Raw genomic sequence first — 20,948 nt, 5'->3', positions numbered from 1 at the left:
CATTTATTATATTGCAGCTTACCAATTCTTAAATGTGATGTCTGCATTTGTTTCCTGTGGCTTTCTTTCTTCTATTTTCATCTGGTGAATCAGATTGTATTTTTTGTTGCTTTTCAACACAAAAGCTCTATTGCAGATACAGGCATGAGACCGACCATTTAACACTGACAGGGGTGCTTAAAATCAGCTTTTATTTACGCAAAACCTTTATCCCAAAAGGATAAATTGTAGCTAATTCAAAAGTATTAGCTGGAGTTCAGCTTCAATTTGGTATTTTGTTTAAATCCGCTAATATGTCTAGCATCCCCCTCCTCCCCCCAGGCTGAGAATGCTGCTGTCCAAAGGTGTCGCCTGTGCCCATTCATCCAGAGTAGGGGAACTCTAACACAGGAGGTGTGTTACTGGCCAGATCACCAGGTGAAAGCAGAGGCAAACAAGCCTAATGCCGCGTACTAGGGTTGTCCCGACAGGGCCGGACTGGCCTACCGGGATATCGGGAAAATTCCCGGTAGGCCGCCTGATGTCAGTCAAATTAACCGTTATGTTAATTAAAAGCAGCGGCGGGCCGGCCACCGGCGGGTTGCGGCCGCCATGTCCGCCGCTGCACTTTCCTTCCTGCTATGTGTGAAGTGTGGAGTCACTGGAGTGGCCTGGAGCGATCATGTGTTTGAGGGAGGGGAGGAGCCGAGCAGGAGAACCAACGTGACGTCCCATCGTCCCGTGCGGCACCAGCACCGCCCACTATGTTTCTCCACGTGTGAAGGCAGAGCCGCAGAGGAGAAGAAGTGTACGGTGCCGGCCACCCTTGGAGCAGGGGCAGAAAAGGTAGGTGCGGCGGGGGGGGGGGGGGGGGAGTTGACCATGCAATGGTGAGAGAGATTATACAGTCCAGATTACAATTTGCAGGGGCAGCAAAGGTGACACAGAGAGAGAGGGGGGTTGCATGGTGCACCCCCCTTCTCTGTCACCTTTGCTGCCCCTGTAAATTGTAATCTGGACTGTTCAATCGCTCTCTACCCAGTCCCCTGTCACCCAGCTCTCTGTCACCCAGCTCTCTGTCACCCAGCTCTCTGTCACCCAGCCCTCTGTCACCCAGCCCTCTGTCACCAAGCCCTCTGTCACCCAGCCCCCTGTAACCCAGCCCCCTGTCACCCAGCCCCCTGTCACCCAGCCCTCTGTCACCCAGCCCCCTGTCACCCAGCCCCCTGTCACCCAGTCCCCTGTCACCCAGCCCTCTGTCACCCAGCCCTCTGTCACCCAGTCCTCTGTCACCCAGCCCCCTGTCACCCAGCCCTCTGTCACCCAGCCCCCTGTCACCCAGCCCCCTGTCACCCAGCCCCCTGTCACCCAGCCCCCTGTCACCCAGCCCCCTGTCACCCAGCCCTCTGTCACCCAGCCCCCTGTCACCAAGCCCTCTGTCACCCAGCCCCCTGTCACCCAGCCCCCTGTCACCCAGTCCCCTGCTGTCACCCAGTCCCCTGCTGTTACCCAGCCCTCTGTCACCCAGTCCCCTGCTGTTACCCAGCCCTCTGTCACCCAGCCCTCTGTCAACCAGCCCCCTGTCACCCAGCCCCCTGTCACCCAGTCCTCTGTCACCCAGTCCCCTGTTACCCAGTCCCCTGCTGTCACCCAGTCCTCTGTCACCCAGTCCTCTGTCACCCAGCCCTCTTGTCACCCAGCCCTCCTGTCACCTAGTCCCCTGTTACCCAGCCCTCTTGTCACCCAGTCCCCTGTCACCCAGCCCTCTTGTCACCCAGCCCTCTTGTCACCCAGCCCCCTGCTGTCACTGAGTCACCTGTCACCCAGTCCCCTGTCACCCAGTCCCCTGCTGTCACCCAGTCCTCTGTTACCCAGTACCCTGCTGTCACCCAGCCCTCTTGTCACCCAGCCCTCTTGTCACCCAGCCCTCTTGTCACCCAGCCCTCTTGTCACCCAATCCCCTGCTGTCACCCAGTCCCCTGCTGTCACCCAGTCCCCTGTCACCCAGTCCCCCGTCACCCAGTCCCCTGCTGTCACCCAGTCCTCTGTCACCCAGCCCTCTGTCACCCAGTCCCCTGTTACCCAGTACCCTGCTGTCACCCAGTCCTCTGTCACCCAGTCCCCTGCTGTCACTCAGTCCTCTGTCACCCAGTCCCCTGCTGTTACCCAGTCCCCTGCTGTTACCCAGTCCCCTGCTGTTACCCAGTCCTCTGTCACCCAGCCCTCTGTCACCCAGCCCTCTGTCACCCAGTCCCCTGCTGTCGCCCAGTCCTCTGTCACCCAGTTCCCTGCTTTCGCCAAGTCCTCTGTCGCCCAGTCCCCTTGCTGTCGCCCAGTCCCCTTGCTATCGCCCAGTCCTCTGCTGTCAGCCAGTCCCCCTGCTGTCACCCAGTCCAAGTGACAAGTGAAACGCTGAATCTGGTGATGGGATGGGTGGCAAGTGACACACTAAATCTGGTGGCAGGGGACCGATGGCAAGTGACATGCTGAATCTGGTGACAAGTGGCAAGTGACATTTCCGAGTGTCTCTGATGCTCTCCGGCGCCCCCCACCTCTGGCCACATGCGGTATTGCATTCAATTGAAGTCAATGCGGAACAAGTTATTTTCGTTTCCATTAACTTCAATGGGGAAACTCACTTTGATATGTGAGCACTTTGGATTACGAGCATTCTCCTGGAACGGATTATGCTCGTAATCCGAGGTTCCGCTGTGTAATATATATATATATATATATATATATATTAATCTCCCTAGCCCTATGTGCTTTCATATCTGTCTTATCTTTATATAATACGCTCTTTAAATATTTCTTTAAAATGTATGGCTTTCTCTTTTATGAACAAAAAAAAATAATGACGTTATGATGTTGGGCTGGTATAATAATGCTATGGGGCTGGTATGAAATGTTTTCCGGGGCTGGTATGAAATGTTTTCCAGGGCTGGTTTTTACTCCCAGTCCGGCCCTGTGTCCCGATACCACTTTTTTAAGTACCGATACTTTTTTTCAAGTACTCGCCGATACCGATTATAGATACTTTTTTTTATGTCATGTGTCAGTATTTTTTTTTATTTTACAATTTCAATATTTCTATACTATATTTTTTTTTTTTGTTTTACAATGCTTTCTTGGGGGGGGGATGGATGTGTCAGTGTATTTTAATATGTATTCTTTTTTACAATTAATTATTTTTATTATTTATTGCCATTTTTTTTCTTAGCCCTGTTGGGGGGCTTTGGTGAGATATCAGGGGTCATAACAAACCTCTGACATCTCCACTTTGAGACAGAGAAAGGGACTAAGGATGCAGATTCCCCAGGTACTTTCATAGCTGCACTGGAAATGAATGGACAGAAGACAGAGGCTCCTCTCCATTCATAAACTGAAGCATCGTAAACACAGGTTACAATGCTCAGTCATATGAATGGACAGAGTTAGTGATCACTGACTCTGTTCATTCGGAAAAGGTAGGAGCCGGATTTAGCGGCTCCTACCACCGCTCTCCATCCTGACAGAGGGGGCGGAGGAGGACATGGAGGGGGGACACAGATCACGGAGGGGGGAAGCAGCGGCACGGAGGGGGGACACAGATCACGGAGGGGGAAGCAGCGGCACGGAGGGGGAGAGCAGAACAGAGGACGGCAGCGGCACGGAGGGGGAGTACAGAGGACGGCAGCGGCACGGAGGGGGAGTACAGAGGACGGCAGCGGCACGGAGGGGGAGTACAGAGGACGGCAGTGGCACGGAGGGGGAGAGCAGAACAGCAGGGGCACGGAGGGGGAGAGCAGAACAGCAGGGGCACGGAGGGGGAGAGCAGAACGACAGCGGCACGGAGGGGGAGAGCATAACGGCAGCGGCACAGAGTGGGGACACAGGAGCATGGAGGGAGAGTCGGGTATCGGTAAAGTATCGGAGCATTTTCCCCGAGTACAAGTACTCAGGGAAATGCTTGGTATCGGTCCCGATACCGATAGTAGTATCGGTATCGGGACAACCCTACCGCGTACACACACGACCGGTTTTCCTGGCAGGAAAACTGCCATGAGAGCTTTTGGCCGGGAATCCCGGGCGTGTGTATACTCCATCACAGTTTTCCTGACAGGAAAACCGACTGGAAACCCGGCGGGAAAAAAAGAGAACATCTTTGGAGGTAGAAGAATACATATCGGCCTAAACTGACGGAAAAAATCATTTTATTATTATTTATTGCATAATTATTAAATATTGCATTTTTTTCAAAATTGTCGCTCTATTTTTGTTTATAGCGCAAAAAATAAAAACCGCAGATGTGATCAAATACCACCAAAAGAAAAAAAACATTTGTGGGAAAAAAAGAACGCCAATTTTGTTTGGGAGCCACGTCGCACGACCGCGCAATTGTCAGTTAAAGCGATGCAGTGCGGAATCGCAAAAAGGGGCAAGGTCCTTAACCTGCATAATGGTCCGGGACCACTTGCCGTCTGCCGCCTGTACATTTACGTCTGCAGAATGGCACGGCTGCGCAAAGCAACGTACCTGTACGTTGCTTCGAATTTGTCTCTGCCGTGTGCTCCGTGATCGTGCCTGCGGGACCCGTGGACTTAATGTCGGCCGGTGTCCCGCGATCGTGTCACGGAGCTGCAGAACGGGGAGATGCCTATGCAAACATGGCATTTCCCTGTTCTGCCTAGTTACGGGACAGTGATCTATTGCTCTCTGTGATCGGGAGCAGTGATCAGTGTCATGTCACTTGTATCCCATCCCCCCACAGTTAGAATCACTCCCTAGGACACACTTAATCCCCTTTATCGCCCCCTAGTGTTCAACCCCTTCCCTGCCAGTGTCATTTACACAGTTATCAGTGCATTACTAATAGCACTGATCGTTGTAAAAATGACAATGGTCCCAATATAGTGTCAAAAATGTCTGATGTGTCCGCAATAATGTCACAGTCACGATAAAAAAATCGATGATCGCCGCCATTACTAATGAAATTATTTTTTATAATAAAAATGCCATAAAACTATCCCCTATTTTGTAGACGCTATAACTTTTGTGAAAACCAATCAATATATGCTTATTGGCATTTTGTTTACCAAAAATATGTAGAAGAATATGTATCAGCCTAAACGGAGAAAGAAATTATTTTTTTTATATATTTTTGGGGGATATTTTTTATAGCAAAAAGTAAAAAATATTGCTTTTTTTTTCAAAATGTTTCGCAATTTTTTTGTTTATATCGCAAAAAATAAAAACCGCAGAGGGGACTAAATACTACTAAAGGCAAATAGGCTGTTCACCTTGCAAGAGAATTTTACCCCAAAACTTAGTGAAAGAGCTGAAATTTCACTGTGCAGAGATTCCCAATCATGTGGAAGGAAAATAAAAACACTACATTTTCTTTTTGTTTGCGCATGATCGAACGATGGAAGCCAACAGAGCTTCACCTCATTCGCTTAGCTTTGGGGCAAATTCCCTTCCAAAATTAACGTCCTATTTGCCTTTAGCAAATCAACCCCATTGTCTATTTAAGATGTCTATTAGCTAGATTCAGGTAGGGCGACGCATCTTTCAGGCGGCGTAGCGTATCGTATTTACGCTATGTCGCCGTAAGTCAGAGAGGCAAGTGCTGTATTCACAAAGCACTTGCCTCCTAAGTTACGGCAGCGTAGCGTAAATGGGGACGGCGTAAGCGCGCCTAATTCAAATGAGGATGAGGGGGGCGTGTTTTTGTAAATGATTGGTGACCCGACTTGATTGATGTTTTTTTTAAGAACGGCGCATGTGCCGTCCGTGTACATATCCCAGTGTGCATTGCTTCAAAAGTACGCCGCAAGGACGTATTGGTTTCCATGTGAACGTAAATTACGTCCAGCCCCATTCACGGACGACTTACGCAAACAACGTAAAATTTTCAAATTTTGACGCGGGAACGACGGCCATACTTAACATTGACTAGTCCAGCTATTTGTTCGACTAACTTTACGCCGGAAAAAGCCGTACGTAAACGATGTAAAAATGCGCCAGGCACACGTACGTTTCTGAATCGGCGTATCTAGTCATTTGCATATTCTACGCCAAACTCAACGGAAGCGCCACCTAGCGGCCAGCGTAAATATTGCACCCTAAGATACGACGGTGTAGGAGACTTACGCCGCTCGTATCTTATCCTAATTCAAGCGTATCTGGGTTCCAGAATACGCTTAAATTTAGGACGGCGTAGATTCAGAGTTACGACGGCGTATCTACTGATACGCCGGCGTAAAGCTATCTGAATCCAGCTATATATGTTTAATAAAGCCGATGTTACATTTGGCTAATTATGGGAAATAAAACATAAGACATTATCAGTGTATAAAACAGATCCCCCCAGACACCTGCCCTCGTTACAATACAGTGTAATTATGTTGAAAGTAATTATAATGCATTGATTTTCCCAGCTGATAAACAATAATCACTGCAGGTAAAACAGTGGCAGGATTAGTAACTATGAGACCACAGTAAGCAGACAGTGGATTCTGAGTGTTGATGGGATGTTTAGGAAGGATGACATTTTCCACTACAAAAAAACAAAACCTGCTAGTGCAGCGTGTGATTTCTTTTCTGCTCACATAGCAAATTGTAAGGCCGCCATACAAGTACAAATCTCGTCCGTTCCTGCTGAACTGGCTGAGATTTTTAACCACTAATGGACGGGCTGAATGTACCAAGATGATCGATCGACTTGGGCACAACCAGTCTGTCGGATTCTCTTCCGATTAATGCAAATAAGAAATTCGCCCCATGTATGTGCCGCTCAAGTTAGTGAAGAAGGTTTGTTCAAGCTGATACCCCATTATTTTCAAGGAAAGTTAGAAATACAAACAGGAATTTGCTGGCATACAATTGGTTGAGTGAAGTATTTTGCTGAGCTCAGTGATCAGTTACTTTGTAAAGAGAACAGTCTCTATTATTTTAGTAAATCAAATAAAAAAAATGTCAACCATGTAGGGGTGTACTTATTTTCTTACCATGCTTAGACACAAATACCTGGGTTCCTGGACATGCCCAGGGAAGATAAGAGTTTCTACTTGGTGTCAGTTGGGGGTATGCCCCATCGTTGGTGTCAGTGGGAGGAATAGTGCCCCATTGTTGGTGTTAGTTGGGGCATAGTGTCTCATTGTTGGTGTCAGTGGGCGGAATAGTGCTCCATTATTGGTGTAAGTAGAAGGAATAGTGCCCCATTGTTAGTGTCAGTGGGACGAATAGTGCCCCATCCCTGGTGCCAGTGGGAGGAATAGTGCCCCATCGTTGGTGTCAGTGGGAGGAATAGTGCTCCATTATTGGTGTAAGTAGAAGGAATAGTGCCCCATTGTTGGTGTCAGTGGGAGGAATAGTGCTCCATTATTGGTGTAAGTAGAAGGAATAGTGCCCCATTGTTAGTGTCAGTGGGACGAATAGTGCCCCATCCCTGGTGCCAGTGGGAGGAATAGTGCCCCATCGTTGGTGTCAGTGGGAGAAATAGTACCCCATCATTGGTGTCAGTTGAGGGTATAGTGCCCCATCATTGGTGTCAGTGGGAGGAATATTGCCCCATTGTTGGTGTCAGTGGGATGAATAATGCCCCATCATTGGTGTCAGTGGAAGGAATAATGCCCCATTGTTGGTGTCAGTGGGACGAATAGTGTCCCATTGTTGGTGTCAGTGGGAGGAATAGAGCACAATAGTTGTTGTTAGTGGGAGGAATAGTGCCCCATCATTAGTGTAAGTAGAAGGAATTGTGCCCCATCGTTGGTGTCAGTGGGAGAAAAGTGCCCCATTGTTGGTGTCATTGGGAGGATTAGTGCCCTATCATTGGTGTCAGTGGGCGAAATAGTTCCCCATTGTTGGTGTCAGTGGTAGGAATAGTGCCCCATTGTTGGTGTCAGTGGTATGAATAGTACCCCATTGTTGGTGTCAGTTTGGGGGTATGGTGCCCCATTGTTGGTGTCAGTGGTAGGAATAGTGCCCCATTGTTGGTGTCAGTGGTAGGAATAGTGCCCCATAGTTGGTGTCAGTGGGAGGAATAGTGGCCCATTGTTGGTGTCAGTGGTAGGAATAGTGCCCCATTGTTGGTGTCAGTGGTAGGAATAGTGCCCCATAGTTGGTGTCAGTGGGAGGAATAGTGCCCCATTGTTGGTGTCAGTGGTAGGAATAGTGCCCCATTGTTGGTGTCAGTGGTAGGAATAGTGTGGTGGAAGAGGATTGGATGGTGTGTGACATAAATATAACAATGAACAGACTACAGAACATTGTGTAATTATAATTGTCACAACATGTTCCTAAATCTTTCCTTTCTTATCCCTTCTATTGAAGACTCCAGTGAAACGCGGTGTGTAATTTAATACACGGCAATAAAAAATAACTGTATACATTACATGACGTCACTGCGCCTCCCACAGCCGTACCTGTAAATTATAGATTGCTTGGTAATACCTGTTACCAAAAATGAGGTATCTGTGAGTGTAACCGGTCAGGACTTGTACGGCAGCCGGTGACACAGAGTATGGAAGTGGGCGTAGCCTGTGTAGTGACATTAGTGTAGTGAAGGGGCAGGTCTGATCAGGAGGTGACAACACATTACCAGGAGACTTCCAGGTGGACTCAGGAGACGTATTCCTGGATTGAAGGATGGCAGAGGCACCACCTATTATCACCTTGCCAGCGGGAAGCGTCTGCAGCACAGGTTAGTGACATTCTATTCTACCCTATGTATATGTCACCTGTGATGTGTCACCTACGAGAACGTACATCTCTTCATATATCCTATGACTGTGTATTAGAGGACACCGAAGGGTTATCGTTAGGCTGGAGCACAAAACCTGTGCTCCCCTTAACCGACCAATCACACTCCGGTAACGTGAGATATTTTAATATTTCATCTGCACTGATTGGATGTTCAGATCAAACAGCGATTTACCAAGAGAAGGTGAGAAACGTGCCTTGTTTACACGGCAATCCCTGAGTTGGATGTGCGGCGCCACATTCGTGTTTACATGCATTTGTATTGCCTTTTCTGGCATCATTTTTTCTTTAAGGTTGGCTTCACACCACGTGCAGTCCGGTGCGTTTTTTTTTTCTGCATCAAAAACGCATGGATAGGCGGTTATATGGTTTTCAATGGCTTAGTTCACACCAGTGCAGTCAGTTCCACAAGAAAAAGTAGAAATTGCTGCGTTTTCTCTGCACTGGACTGTGCTGGAACGCAGTAAAACACATCAAAAACGCACTGGAACGCACCAAAACGCCCAAAAAACACACCGGAACACACATGATCTTGTTTTAGGTTAAGGGCTGCTTCACACTACAAAAACACACCCCAGATCTGTTCCAGATGCGTTTCTGCATGTGCGTTTTTGGTGCGTTTTTGGGGCGTTTTTGATGCATGTCTGGATGCAGTTCAGGTGCTTTCTCTCTTCTTTGTTCCTGTTTTTTTTTTCACGATACTAGGGCCTGGTGTCATTTTGATGCGTTTTTGATGTGTGCCAGTGCATTCCACTGAGTTTCAGTGCGTTTTTTTAATGTATTTTACTGCGTTCCAGTATAGTCCAGTACAGGAAAAATGCAGCATGTTCTACGGTATGTTTCTTTCCTGGAAAGCCCTGGATCTGCAAGAACTGGTGTGAACTGCCATTGGACACAATATAACTTGCTTTCCACGCCTTTTTTATTAAGAAAAAAAAATACACTTGACTACATTTGGTGTGAACTGGCCCTAAGAAAAAAGAGCGAGAAAAAATGCACCGGACCGCATTGAGGACAGTTCAAACCACAAAAATGCACTCCAGATCTGTTCCGGGTGCGTTTCTGGTGCGTTTTTGATGCATTTCTGAATGCAGTCCAGGTGCATTTTTCTCTTCTTTTTTCCTGTTTTTTTTTTGTTCGCAATACTAGGGCCTGGTGTCCTTTTGATGGGTTTTTGACCGCATCAAGGACGGTTCACACCACAAAAATGCACTCTAGATCTGTTCCGTGTGCGTTTTTGATGCATTTCTGAATGCAGTACAGGTGCATTTTTCTCTTCATTTTTCCTGTTTTTTTTCTTTTAACAATACTAGGGCCTGGTGTCTTTTTAATGCATTTTTGACCGCATCAAGGACGGTTCACACCACAAAAATGAACTCTAGATCTGTTCCGTGTGCGTTTTTGATGCATTTCGGAATGCAGTCCAGGTGCATTTTTCTCTTATTTTTTCCAGGTTTTTTTTCTTTTTACGATACTAGGGCCTGGTGTCCTTTTGATGCATTTTTGACCGCATCAAGGACAGTTCACACCACAAAAATGCACCCTAGATCCATTCCTAAAGCGTTTCTGCATGCGCAATTTAACGCATTCCGGTGCGTTTTTGATTAGTTTTACAGCGTTCCAGTACAGTCCAGTGCAGAAAAAATGCTGCGTGTTCTACTTTTATTACTGAAAAGCCCTGGAACTGACTGCACTGGTGTGATCTATGCCATTGGAAACCATGTAACCTACTTTCTATATGTTTTTGATGCAGAACAAAACCGCACTGGACTGCATGTGGTGTAAACTGGCCCCAAAAACGCACCAAAAAAAGTGCATTCAGAAAAGCATCCGGACTGCGTTTCTATGGTGTGAACTGGCCCTTAAACTCATCAAAAATGCTGCGGAAACATACATGTCCATATTGAAGGTGAAATAAAAAGAGGGAGAACAAAAAGCACTGGAACACATTAAAAACGCATGCAGAAAAGCATCCAAAACGCATCCGAACTGCGTTTCTATGGTGTGAACTGGCCCTTATTACAAACAACTATTTTTAGTATGAAAACTTGTTTTTCTCTTATGTGCATTTTGATGCATTTTTACACCTTTATGGGCGTTCCGGCGCCTGACCTGAACGCAATGGCGTGATTAGAAAACATTGATTTTACTCGGAAGCATTTAGGATGTGTCTAAAAACACGCCCCCAACTGCATGAGGTGTAAAGCAGCCCTTAGGTACATCATTGCGAAGATTCTAGTTTATTCTGCTGATAGTGAATTCCTACGTGGTGGAATAAGAGGAGCGTTTAGGATGGGAGATCCGTTGTGTAATGTTATAGAAATAAAAGAATCCAGCTGATATTTGGAGAGGAAGGAGTGATGATGTTGGGTTGGCGAGGTACCTAGGTGTCCCGTCTCTGGTATGTATAGGTGAGTGGGGGGCGGGGATTATAGTGGAAGAACAGGTGATGTGAGCGGTGGCTCAGGGAGGGAGGAGGGACGACTGATGATGAAAGGTGGTGCGAGCCGCACAAAGACATTTTGACATAAGAACTAGACAGGAATGACTATGCTAATGTGCGATGTGTACACACAAGGGTCATACCTAGATACTGTGCAGGTGAGTCACGTCAAAGGCTTGGAACAGGTGACAAGGCTGACGTGATACTCAGTGTACTGACATTTTCCACTGATTGCATACATAGGTCTGTAGAAAGGTTTTATCTATCAGGGTAGGGCAACAGAAATTTCTAATCAGGTGAAACCTTCCCTTCTGACGTCCTATCACCTCAACCCTTCCCATCAAACTCACTCACACTCAGTCATTAAAGAATTTAGTAAGTTACGCTTTGTAGTTCTATAAAAAAAAAAGAAAAAGTCAGAGTATAAAGAAGTTTATGAGTAAAGGCCCTTTCAGTCGTGCGGATCCCGTGACGATCCGATTTTAACCATCCGCTTGCTCAGCGCGGATCGCTCCGTTGATCCCCTGGTAAATGACAGCTCTGTCTCTGTACACTGTGTAGGGACCGCCCTGTCATCTGCCGGTGACTCGTCAAGCTAGTTCCCCTATCGATATGGTTCCCCCCTTGACTGCGCAGGCGTAGATGAAGCCCACGGAAATCTCCAAACCTGATCAGCTGTTCTTCAGGTGTACACGGCGCATGCGTGGCTCTGGGCGGCATCCAGGCTCATTCCTTACCTTCCCCGTGGACTTGGAGGATGTTAAAAAAAGAGCCAGGAGGCCGAGCGAGGACGTGAGGCCGACTGGCCGCTTACAGCGAATTCCACGTCGCCCTGGACCTGTTGCAAAAACAACTGAGGGGCGGGTACACCTGAAAACAGCTGATCAGGTTCGTGATTTCCATCGGATTGCGCCTGCGCAGTCAAGGGGGAACCATATCGGCAGATCACCGCCTCAGCGAGGATCAACGGATCGATCCCTGCAGAGCAAAGCGGATGGTTAAAATCGGATCTTATCGGGATCCGCACGCCTGAAAGGGCCCTTACTGTGTGCATAATTGTAAATAAATAAGAATTCCGCGCTTGGGTGTGTAAAAAAAAAGCTGTTGCCTCCCTAAAAACCTCACCTAGGTGAAGCCAGAAAGATATAAAACAAATAGATGGGATAGTGGCGCTGCTCAATGTAAATTCACCTGACTGTTATGGGATGTTGGAATGATTCTAAAGGTATGTGAACCAATATATTAAATATTAATAATAAGTATAATGCAAAACAGTGATAAAAAAATACTTAACATAAATTAATCATATAACTCCTGTGAGAAAAACTGAAAAAACTCATACAAATAGTACCGTGAAAAGGTGTAGAATCCAGTGGTAAAATATATATATATATATATATATATAAAAAAATCTGTGGAAATAAAAATAAAAATCACATATAAAAAAATTATATATATGGTAAATACAATATATAGAAAACAGTGCAGCGCAAACCAATAATGTTAAAAGTGAAAATTAAAAATAAAACAGTAAAGTCCAAAAAGCAATTAAAATCCAACGATCCAAATCTTTGGAATCTTCACCAAGTGACAGTAAACACACCCGAACTTAGTATGTGATCCCTCCACCAGTAAAGATGGGTACTCTCACCTCAGCAATAGACCACTGTTTCACCAGATGGTCAAATAAGCAGAATATAATCAGCACAGGAGCCCAGGGAGCAAAAATGGTAATTCAGTTCCTCATGTAAACAGCCAAGATCAAGGACCGGAGCATGTAGAGAAAAAAAACAATATCTAAGAGCTTCCGCTGGGTTCACGTGTTTAATTCAAATACAAGCATATACACAGGCTACTCACACTTTAGCCGATAACAATAGACATGTAACAGAATATGGACCTCAGGGAGTTCTCAGGACGGCAGCGAGCGACGTGTGGTGCAGACTCCTGTCCCCCGGACGCGTTGCGTTTCACAACTTCCTCAGCATGGTAAATGTCTCTAATAAAAATATAGTTCAAATATTCAGCAGATCCCAAATAAAGTGACTGGTGCTGTAATAACGTGTTAGGCAAAAAGGTGACTCTTCAGGTGCTCCTCCTCTTATGATTGCACTCACCTGATGATCAAACCCCTGCAGGGGTAGATAGCATGTAGTGGGTTATATTCCTCAGGATATCACATCCATCCACTGTCTTAGGCCTCGTACACACGACCGGATCTATCCGCTGGAATTGATCCGCGGATCAGTTCCAGCGGACAAATCCGGTCGTCTGTACGGCCTAGCGGATATTTATCCGCGGAGATTCCTCGGGCCGGTTCATTTCAAGTGGATAGAAATTTCTTAGAATGCTAAGAAATCTATCCGCTTGAATCGGGACCAGCGGATTGATCCGGTGGTCTGTACAGACTCACCGGATCAATCTGTCCGCTCCCCTCCCTCGCATGCGTCGTAATGATTCGACGCATGCGTGGAAGTACTTACCTTCCAGCGTCGCGCACGTCGCCGCGTCATCACCTCGGCGACGGCGCGACACCGCGGATGAATTCCGCGCGGATTTTGATCCAATGGTGAGTACAAGCCATCGGATCCAAATCCGGAGGAGGAATCTCCGCTGGAAACGGTCCAGCGGACCGTTTCCAGCGGAGATCCCCTCGTGTGTACGGGGCCTCAGTGCAAGCAGTCGGGTGTCACCATCAGGGTATATTCCATGCACACACTTATAAAGATGTGTGTTATAGCTCAAGGGTGCCTCTCCACTAGGTCCTTTCCACCTCCACACCATTCAAATATCCACATGAACGCACTACTAAGTTGATACCCACTACGTCACCTCCGGTACTTCCGGTATCTATTACTGTGGTCTGTGTAGACCTTGGAGACTGTTTATTTTGTTACTTTGTTTATAATACTGGAATAAATAAGCATATGAGTTTTTTTGAGGCGCTGTAGGAGGGAGATGAATGTACCACTCTTACAGCGCCCCTGCCTTTTGAAATCAATGGGGCAGCGCCTCCAAAACGCCCGCAAAGCAGCGTTTTTGCGAGCGGGTTTAACCCTTTTTTGCCTGCTAGCGGGGGTTAAAACCGCAACGCTAGCGGCAAAAACAACGGTAGTGCGCCGCGATTTCAATGGGCAGGGGCGCTGTAAGAGTGGTATATTTATCCCCCTCCTACAGTGCCTCAAAGATGGTATATATTGATATAAGATATATTGGTTCACATACCTTTAGATCATTCCAACATCCCACATTAGGCCCGGTACACACGAGCAAACATGTACGATGAAACCGGTCCGTCGGACCGTTTTCACCGTACATGCCTGCCAGAGGGCTTCTGTACGATGTTTGTACTAACCATCGTACAGAAGTCCGCGCGTAAACAATACGCGGGGCGTGTCCGCGTCGTCGTCGCGACGATGCGGCGACGTGGGCGGGCCTGCCATTTAAAGGCTTTCACGCATGCGTCGAAGTCATTCGACGCATGCGAGGGACGGCGGGCGCTCGGACATGTACGGTAGGTCTGTACTGACGACCGTACATGTCCGAGCGGGCAGGATTCCAGCGGACGGTTTTAAAACACGTCCAGGAATATTTGTCTTCTGGGAAAAGGCCCGGCGGGCAAATGTTTGCTGGAATTCGGCCCGCTCGCGCCTACACACGACCGAACATGTATGCTGAAACTGGCCCGCGGACCATTTTCAGCATACATGTTTGGTCGTGTGTACGGGGCCTTACACTCACTGTTTCATAACAGTCAGGTGAATTTACATTGAGCAGAGCCACTATCCCATCTATTTGTTTTATGTGTGCATAATTGTGTCATAGTATAAAATATCATGTGAATTACGATAATAATATTAATCATAATAATAATAAATTCTTATAATTATCATTATTATGATTAATATTTTTATCACTACAATTATACATTTTATCCAAATCATTGGTTCCTAGTATAGTGCTGAGAGGTCTCCTAGTGTCTGTCCCTTATCTAGGCATTCTTTATAATAAGATCAATGATCCATATGACTCATTGACACTGCCAATTTCTACAGAAGTGTTATCCGCACAATTTCATTATTAGGCCCCAGCTAGGCCATTGGACCCATGTGTTGTCATAGCCATGGTACTTCTTGCATGTAATGGACTCTAAAGCCCTGTACACACGGCCGGGATCCTCGTCAGGAAAAAAAAGGTTGTTTTTTCTGACGAGATTCCTGGCAAGATTTTCTTGCCGGCCGAGTGTACACACGTACGATTCAAAAGAACCACGGTTCTCTTTTTTTGTTTCAATAGATTTTTATTGGTATTTCATTTTTCATACATAAGCAAGTTGTTCATGTAAGTAGTATCAATAATGAATAAACAATATCGTATGACACAAGAAAAGAAAAAAAAAAATACGGGATGCACCATATATAACTGTACGTAAGAGTGACTTCGCATAAGAAAGAAAATAGTAAATCCGTAAAGAAGCACAGTAGACTATTATCATTCCTAAAATCTGCAATAAATAAAATACTATTTAATAATCAAGATAAAAAGAAGAAAACATTTTATAGAAGAAATATCCTTCTCTATTGTGTTCTCGAACATGACATACCTGGAAAAAGGTATTCCTAGAAAAATGAAAACTTCAGACATCGAACAACAAAATGGGCATTTAATCCTCGTGGTTAAACCATGTTTTCCAAAGGGGCCCATGCAATATCATGTTTGTATAAAGTATTTTGGGATATAGCCAACAAGCGTTCATATGACATATGGAGATTCGTAAGATCAATAGCTTCAATTACAGAAGGGGGGCAGGAATCCTTCCATCTCCTGGTAATTGAAAGTCTGGCGGCAAGAAGTAAGTGGATAATAGAATAGCGTTGGGTAGACTGAAAGTTTTCTACACCTAGGGACAATAAAGCCAATGCTGGATTAGGGTTTATTTTAGTATCCGTCATGCATGTTATAATACTGAATATGTTTTCCCAGTAATCTTTCCGTTTAGGGCATTTCCATAAGATATGGAGCAGATCCCCCCTAGTTCCACATAATCTCCAGCATTTATTGGAGTGCTGATTTCCAAATTTAGATAAGACGCTGGGCGTATAATACCATCTTAAACTTATTTTGACCGATAATTCCCATAAGGAAGCGCATTTGGAGGCAGATTGATTCATTTTACATGCAATACTCCACTGGTCGCACGTATATGAATGTTCCAGTTCCTCTTCCCATTGTAAGTGGGAAGAGAATTTCACAAACTCCTTTTTACCCTGAAGTATTTTGTAAAATAATGTGATACCTTTTTTCTTTAAAGTCTGGGACGTTAAAAAAGACCAAGCATATGTGTAGATGTAAAGATTGTTGGATTTTAAAGTCTTTAAGTAGCGTAACATCTTATTATATTGAATGCAGCATGTTTGAGGTAAATTATATTCAGATTTAATGCATTTGAAAGATTTAATATCGTCTCCACAGTATAGGTCTTGAATAAGTTTAACGCCGTGCAAGCTCCATACTTCTAGAGTGACCTGGTTCATAACTAACTGTAAAACTTGAAAGGGAATACCTATTTTAATCCTGGGAATAGAGTTTCCCGTAACTTTCAAAAATTTAAGCCACGTCAAGATGGAAACCTTCATTGTTGGTGGAAGATGCAAAGGAATCTTAAACCCTATTTGCGCTCCAAAAAGCCAAAGATTAGTTGGTTTCTGTATGCAATAAGAAGATTCAATCAATCCCCAATTCGTCGACGCGGAAGATTGAAACCACTCTTTCAGTTGCGTTAATACTGAGCTACTGAAGTAGTATTGAAAATCAATGTAACTTGCTCCCCCCCACTGAACCGCGGTTCTCTTGAATGGCACGAACGCAGTGACGTCATCGACTACGACAAGCATGCGCTCGTCACATTCAATGCCGTCGCCGCCATCTTGCTTCACCCTACATATTGAAAGCTACCGCGCATGCGTCAAAGTCATTTTGAGCATGCGTGGGTTTCCATGGAGGTAGGCAAGTATACACACGCTCGACTTATGAAAGTAGGCAATGCCCGGACAAGTTTGACAGGATCTGGTCCAGTTGGAAGGAAACTCGGGCGGCTCTTGACCCCCCTCTCCTGATTGAGGGGGGTGTTCACGGCGGCCCCATGAGCCATTGTTCGGGGCCCGCCCCCCCCCCCTTCCCTATTAAACTCCTGTACTCTTATGTTTCAAAGCTTGGGTGGGTTGGATGAGTGAGGTTTGCTGGGACTCGATAGTTTGTCATCCTCTCTGAGTGAGAATGTGCTTGGGGCTATTCCCTTGGCCGGATAGCTATTCATGCTCCTGATACTGGACTTGTACATTGATGTATTTAATGTAGTGTAACTGTGATGTAATGCTGATTTGTCTAATAAAGTTTTCCCTGTTAAAAAAAGTATACACACGCTCGGGTTTCTCCGCAGGAAAACACTGCCGAGAATCACGAGAAACCTCAAAGTCTCGTATACACACACGCAGTGTCATCTTAAGAGCATTATAGGCCCCCGGGCAATATAGTGCACTGGGGCCCTGTCTACACAATCACGCACGAGAATTTACTGACAAAAATCATAAAATTTACTGGCAGAACCACATTGTTTACTGCCACTGCAAAAAAAAGTACCTAAAATTACAGTTTTCAGTGCCGAACAATGCAAATGTCAGTATTTAAACTATAAACATATAGCTAGTGCTATTAGCAATGTGTTTAAGTTAAACAAAAGTAAAAAAAAAAAAATGTCTTCATTGACATGAAGGTCAGGTTACTATAACCCAGCCAGCACAGTTTCCTCTTACATCAGAGTCTGCAGGACTCCCCCTTACATTAAAAGGGAACTCTTATGTAAAGGGGAAAGCTGCAGATCATGATCTAAGGAGGGAACTCTGATGTGGAGGAGGGCTCTGGTGACCAGAGACCACCTTATATCAGAGTCCATTGCTTTCTCTTTCCCACTTACATCAGGGTCCGCAGACTGAGTTCCCCCTTGCATTGTAAGGGGGAATCCTGCAGACTCTGATGTAAAGGGGAACTCTGATGTGGGGGGCACTCTGGTGACCAGAGACCACCTTCCGTAGAGTAAATACACTAAGGTAAGGGGGGTCACTAATATAGGAGGGGGAACCTTTATATCAGTGCCCCCTTACATTTACTCCCCTCTTACATCAGCAACCCCCCGCACTCGTGGAGGACCGGATCTTCTCTGTGATTTCCGCAAACTGAGCATGGGCATTTCTAACCCGTCACTCTCCACAATTTTTTACTGGGGTTGCTGGGCAGCCGGTGGGGCCCCCCAGGCAAGCGGGGCCCCCGGGCAACTTCCCAGCGTGCCCAATGGAAAAGATGGCCCTGCACACACGGTTTACTCGGCAAGAAAGCTCTGCCAGCAGTTTTCTTGCCGAGAAAACCGTGCGTGTGTACGAGGCTTAAGGCTGGGTTCACACTAAGATTGGATGCGGCTCAAAGCAGGGGTCCATTGCGTTCCTGTTCTTCTTTTCAGGAATGAATTAGGCCCCAATTTATGCCTGAATTCGGACCTGAAACGGAGCCAAAGACGTACAGGACTCTGGTGCAAATCCGCTCCACAGCAGCCCCGGAGATGTGTGAACCGGCTCCATTGAGAGACGGTCACAATCTCCTGTCATGCGAATTAGATGTGTCCAATTTGCATAAGTGTGAACCCAGCCTCATGGCCAGTTCACACTACATGCAGTCCAGTGCGATTTTTTTTTTTTTTTGCTTTAAAAACACATGGAAAGTAGGTTATATGGTTTTCAATGGCATAGTTCACACCAGTGCGGTCAGTTCCATAAAATAAAGAAGAACATGCTGCATTTTTCCTGTGCTGGACTGTAGTGGAACATGGTAAAACACATAAAAAATGCTCCGGAATGCACTGTAACGCATCAAAAACACACCAGACCCCAGTACAGTGAAAAAAACAGGAAAAGAAGACAACAATCATCTGCAATGTATCTGTAAACACATCGAAAATGCACCAGAACACGTCAAAACGTGTTAAAAACTTTCATGCAGAAATGGATCTGAAGTGGGTTGTTGTGGGAATTCACAACGCAGGGTGCTGTTGCCCAAAAGAAGCTCCTGCAGCTTTTGGAGCGTCAAGCTTCACGCGTTGCGATTTTGCCGCGATTGTAGCACGATTCATCATTCGACAACCCCTGCAAAATCGCACCACGATCGGGCTCCATTAGAAGTAATAGCATTGCAAACGCGTCCCATGTCTTGCCATGATCCTGGAATTGCTGGCAGATTCACCCATCATTCCGGAACACCCAGGTGTGAATGGAGATACACTTAGAATGGGGGTAAGAGTAGGACTTAGGTTTTGACTTTTCCCACTTCAACCTCTTCTGGTCCAGAATGGGCAGGCAGGATCACATACATGTACATCACCCAGCCTGTTCCAGGTTAGGGGCATGAAGTGCGTCGTTCCTTTAATTGCTGTGTCCACCAGACACAGTGGATTGCAATAACCGGTGACTGGGTTCCAGGTATCATGTGATCACTATGTAAACCAACAGTCATAAATGGATTTCCATTCATGAACTCTTTACCTATGATTTTGATCTGTGATTGGCCCAAAGCAATTTACATGGTTCCTGGCTACCTCTACCATGTGATTAGCTGTAGCCAAGCAAACTGTTTATGAATGGTTGACCTATTCATGAAAGCTAAAACTATTGCTAATACAGTGATCATCACTGTATAAGCGATACCAGCGTAAAAAAAAAAAAAGAATTACACTATGGTGACACTGAACTTCTCTTATGACGGGATGTACACAAAAAATAGTAAGAAAACAAAAGAAAATGTTAAAGAAAATAAATGTTTTAAAAAATGTAATACCAGTCAGTATCCCTGATCAGCGGCACACTATTCATATGATGACGTTGTACTGCATTTTTTTTTCTTAATTTTTGGAAATATTATGACAAAAAATTACAACTTCAAAAAACTTGACACGCCTCTTACTAAATCCATCAGACTGTTTGGTTTCCAAAAAGGGGTCATTTGGGGGATATTTGTACTTTTACGGCATTTTACGAGCCTCAAGAAATTAAATATTTTATCAGTATGTATGTATATATATATATATATATATATATATATATATATATATATATATATATAATATATATTTTTTAAATGTTTTTTTTCGTTTATATAGCACAAATATAAAAAGCCCAGTGGTGATCAAATACCACCAAAATAAAGCTCAATTTGTGTGAAAAAAATGATATAAATGTAATTTGCGTACAGTGTTGCATGGCCGCACAATTGCCATTTAAAGTGCTGAATAGCAAAAATTCTCTGGTCATGAAGGGGGTAAAACCTTACGGATGTCAAGTGGTTAATATCCTTTAATAAAGGGAAAAAGTTGCGCTACTATGAGAGATAGTATGTGTAGCAGCCTGCACCAACAATAAGACAATATTGTGTACAAAGATTTAAAAAAAAAAAGGGCGGCACTAAATAGGGATATAGTGTGAACTATAATCCAAAACAAATGTGTAAGGACATAAAAATGTCCGGATTATTAGTGAATAATACCATATATATAAAGATAAACTAAATCAAAAGATATGAAATAGCAGCAATAACAATAATTGTGAAAAAAACAAATGTTCATATACAGTACATATGAGTGTATCACAATGGACCAAACTAGATGGTACAAGTCCAGATTGACCACAGATTTATGTGAAGTACTTCAACACATAAGAGTAGGATGGCATCCCGGAAGACCAAT

General features: G+C 45.2%; 1 protein-coding gene across 1 annotated transcript in view; it reads left to right on the top strand.

Annotated features, from left to right (window-relative positions):
* Window positions 1-8,478: 8,478 nt before the first annotated feature.
* Window positions 8,479-20,948, top strand: part of NIPAL1 (NIPA like domain containing 1) — an 85,744-nt gene continuing 73,274 nt past the window's right edge. Inside the window, exon 1 of the mRNA XM_040334965.1 lies at window positions 8,479-8,662. Within this exon, the coding sequence (XP_040190899.1) occupies window positions 8,608-8,662 (55 nt within the window). The 5' untranslated portion in view covers window positions 8,479-8,607. The remainder of the gene's footprint in view (window positions 8,663-20,948) is intronic.

The sequence above is a fragment of the Rana temporaria genome, chromosome 1, assembly GCF_905171775.1.
Source record: "Rana temporaria chromosome 1, aRanTem1.1, whole genome shotgun sequence".
NCBI lineage: Eukaryota > Metazoa > Chordata > Amphibia > Anura > Ranidae > Rana > Rana temporaria.
The sequence above is the reverse complement of the archived record's forward strand: the minus strand, read 5'-3'. Positions and strand labels throughout refer to the sequence as shown.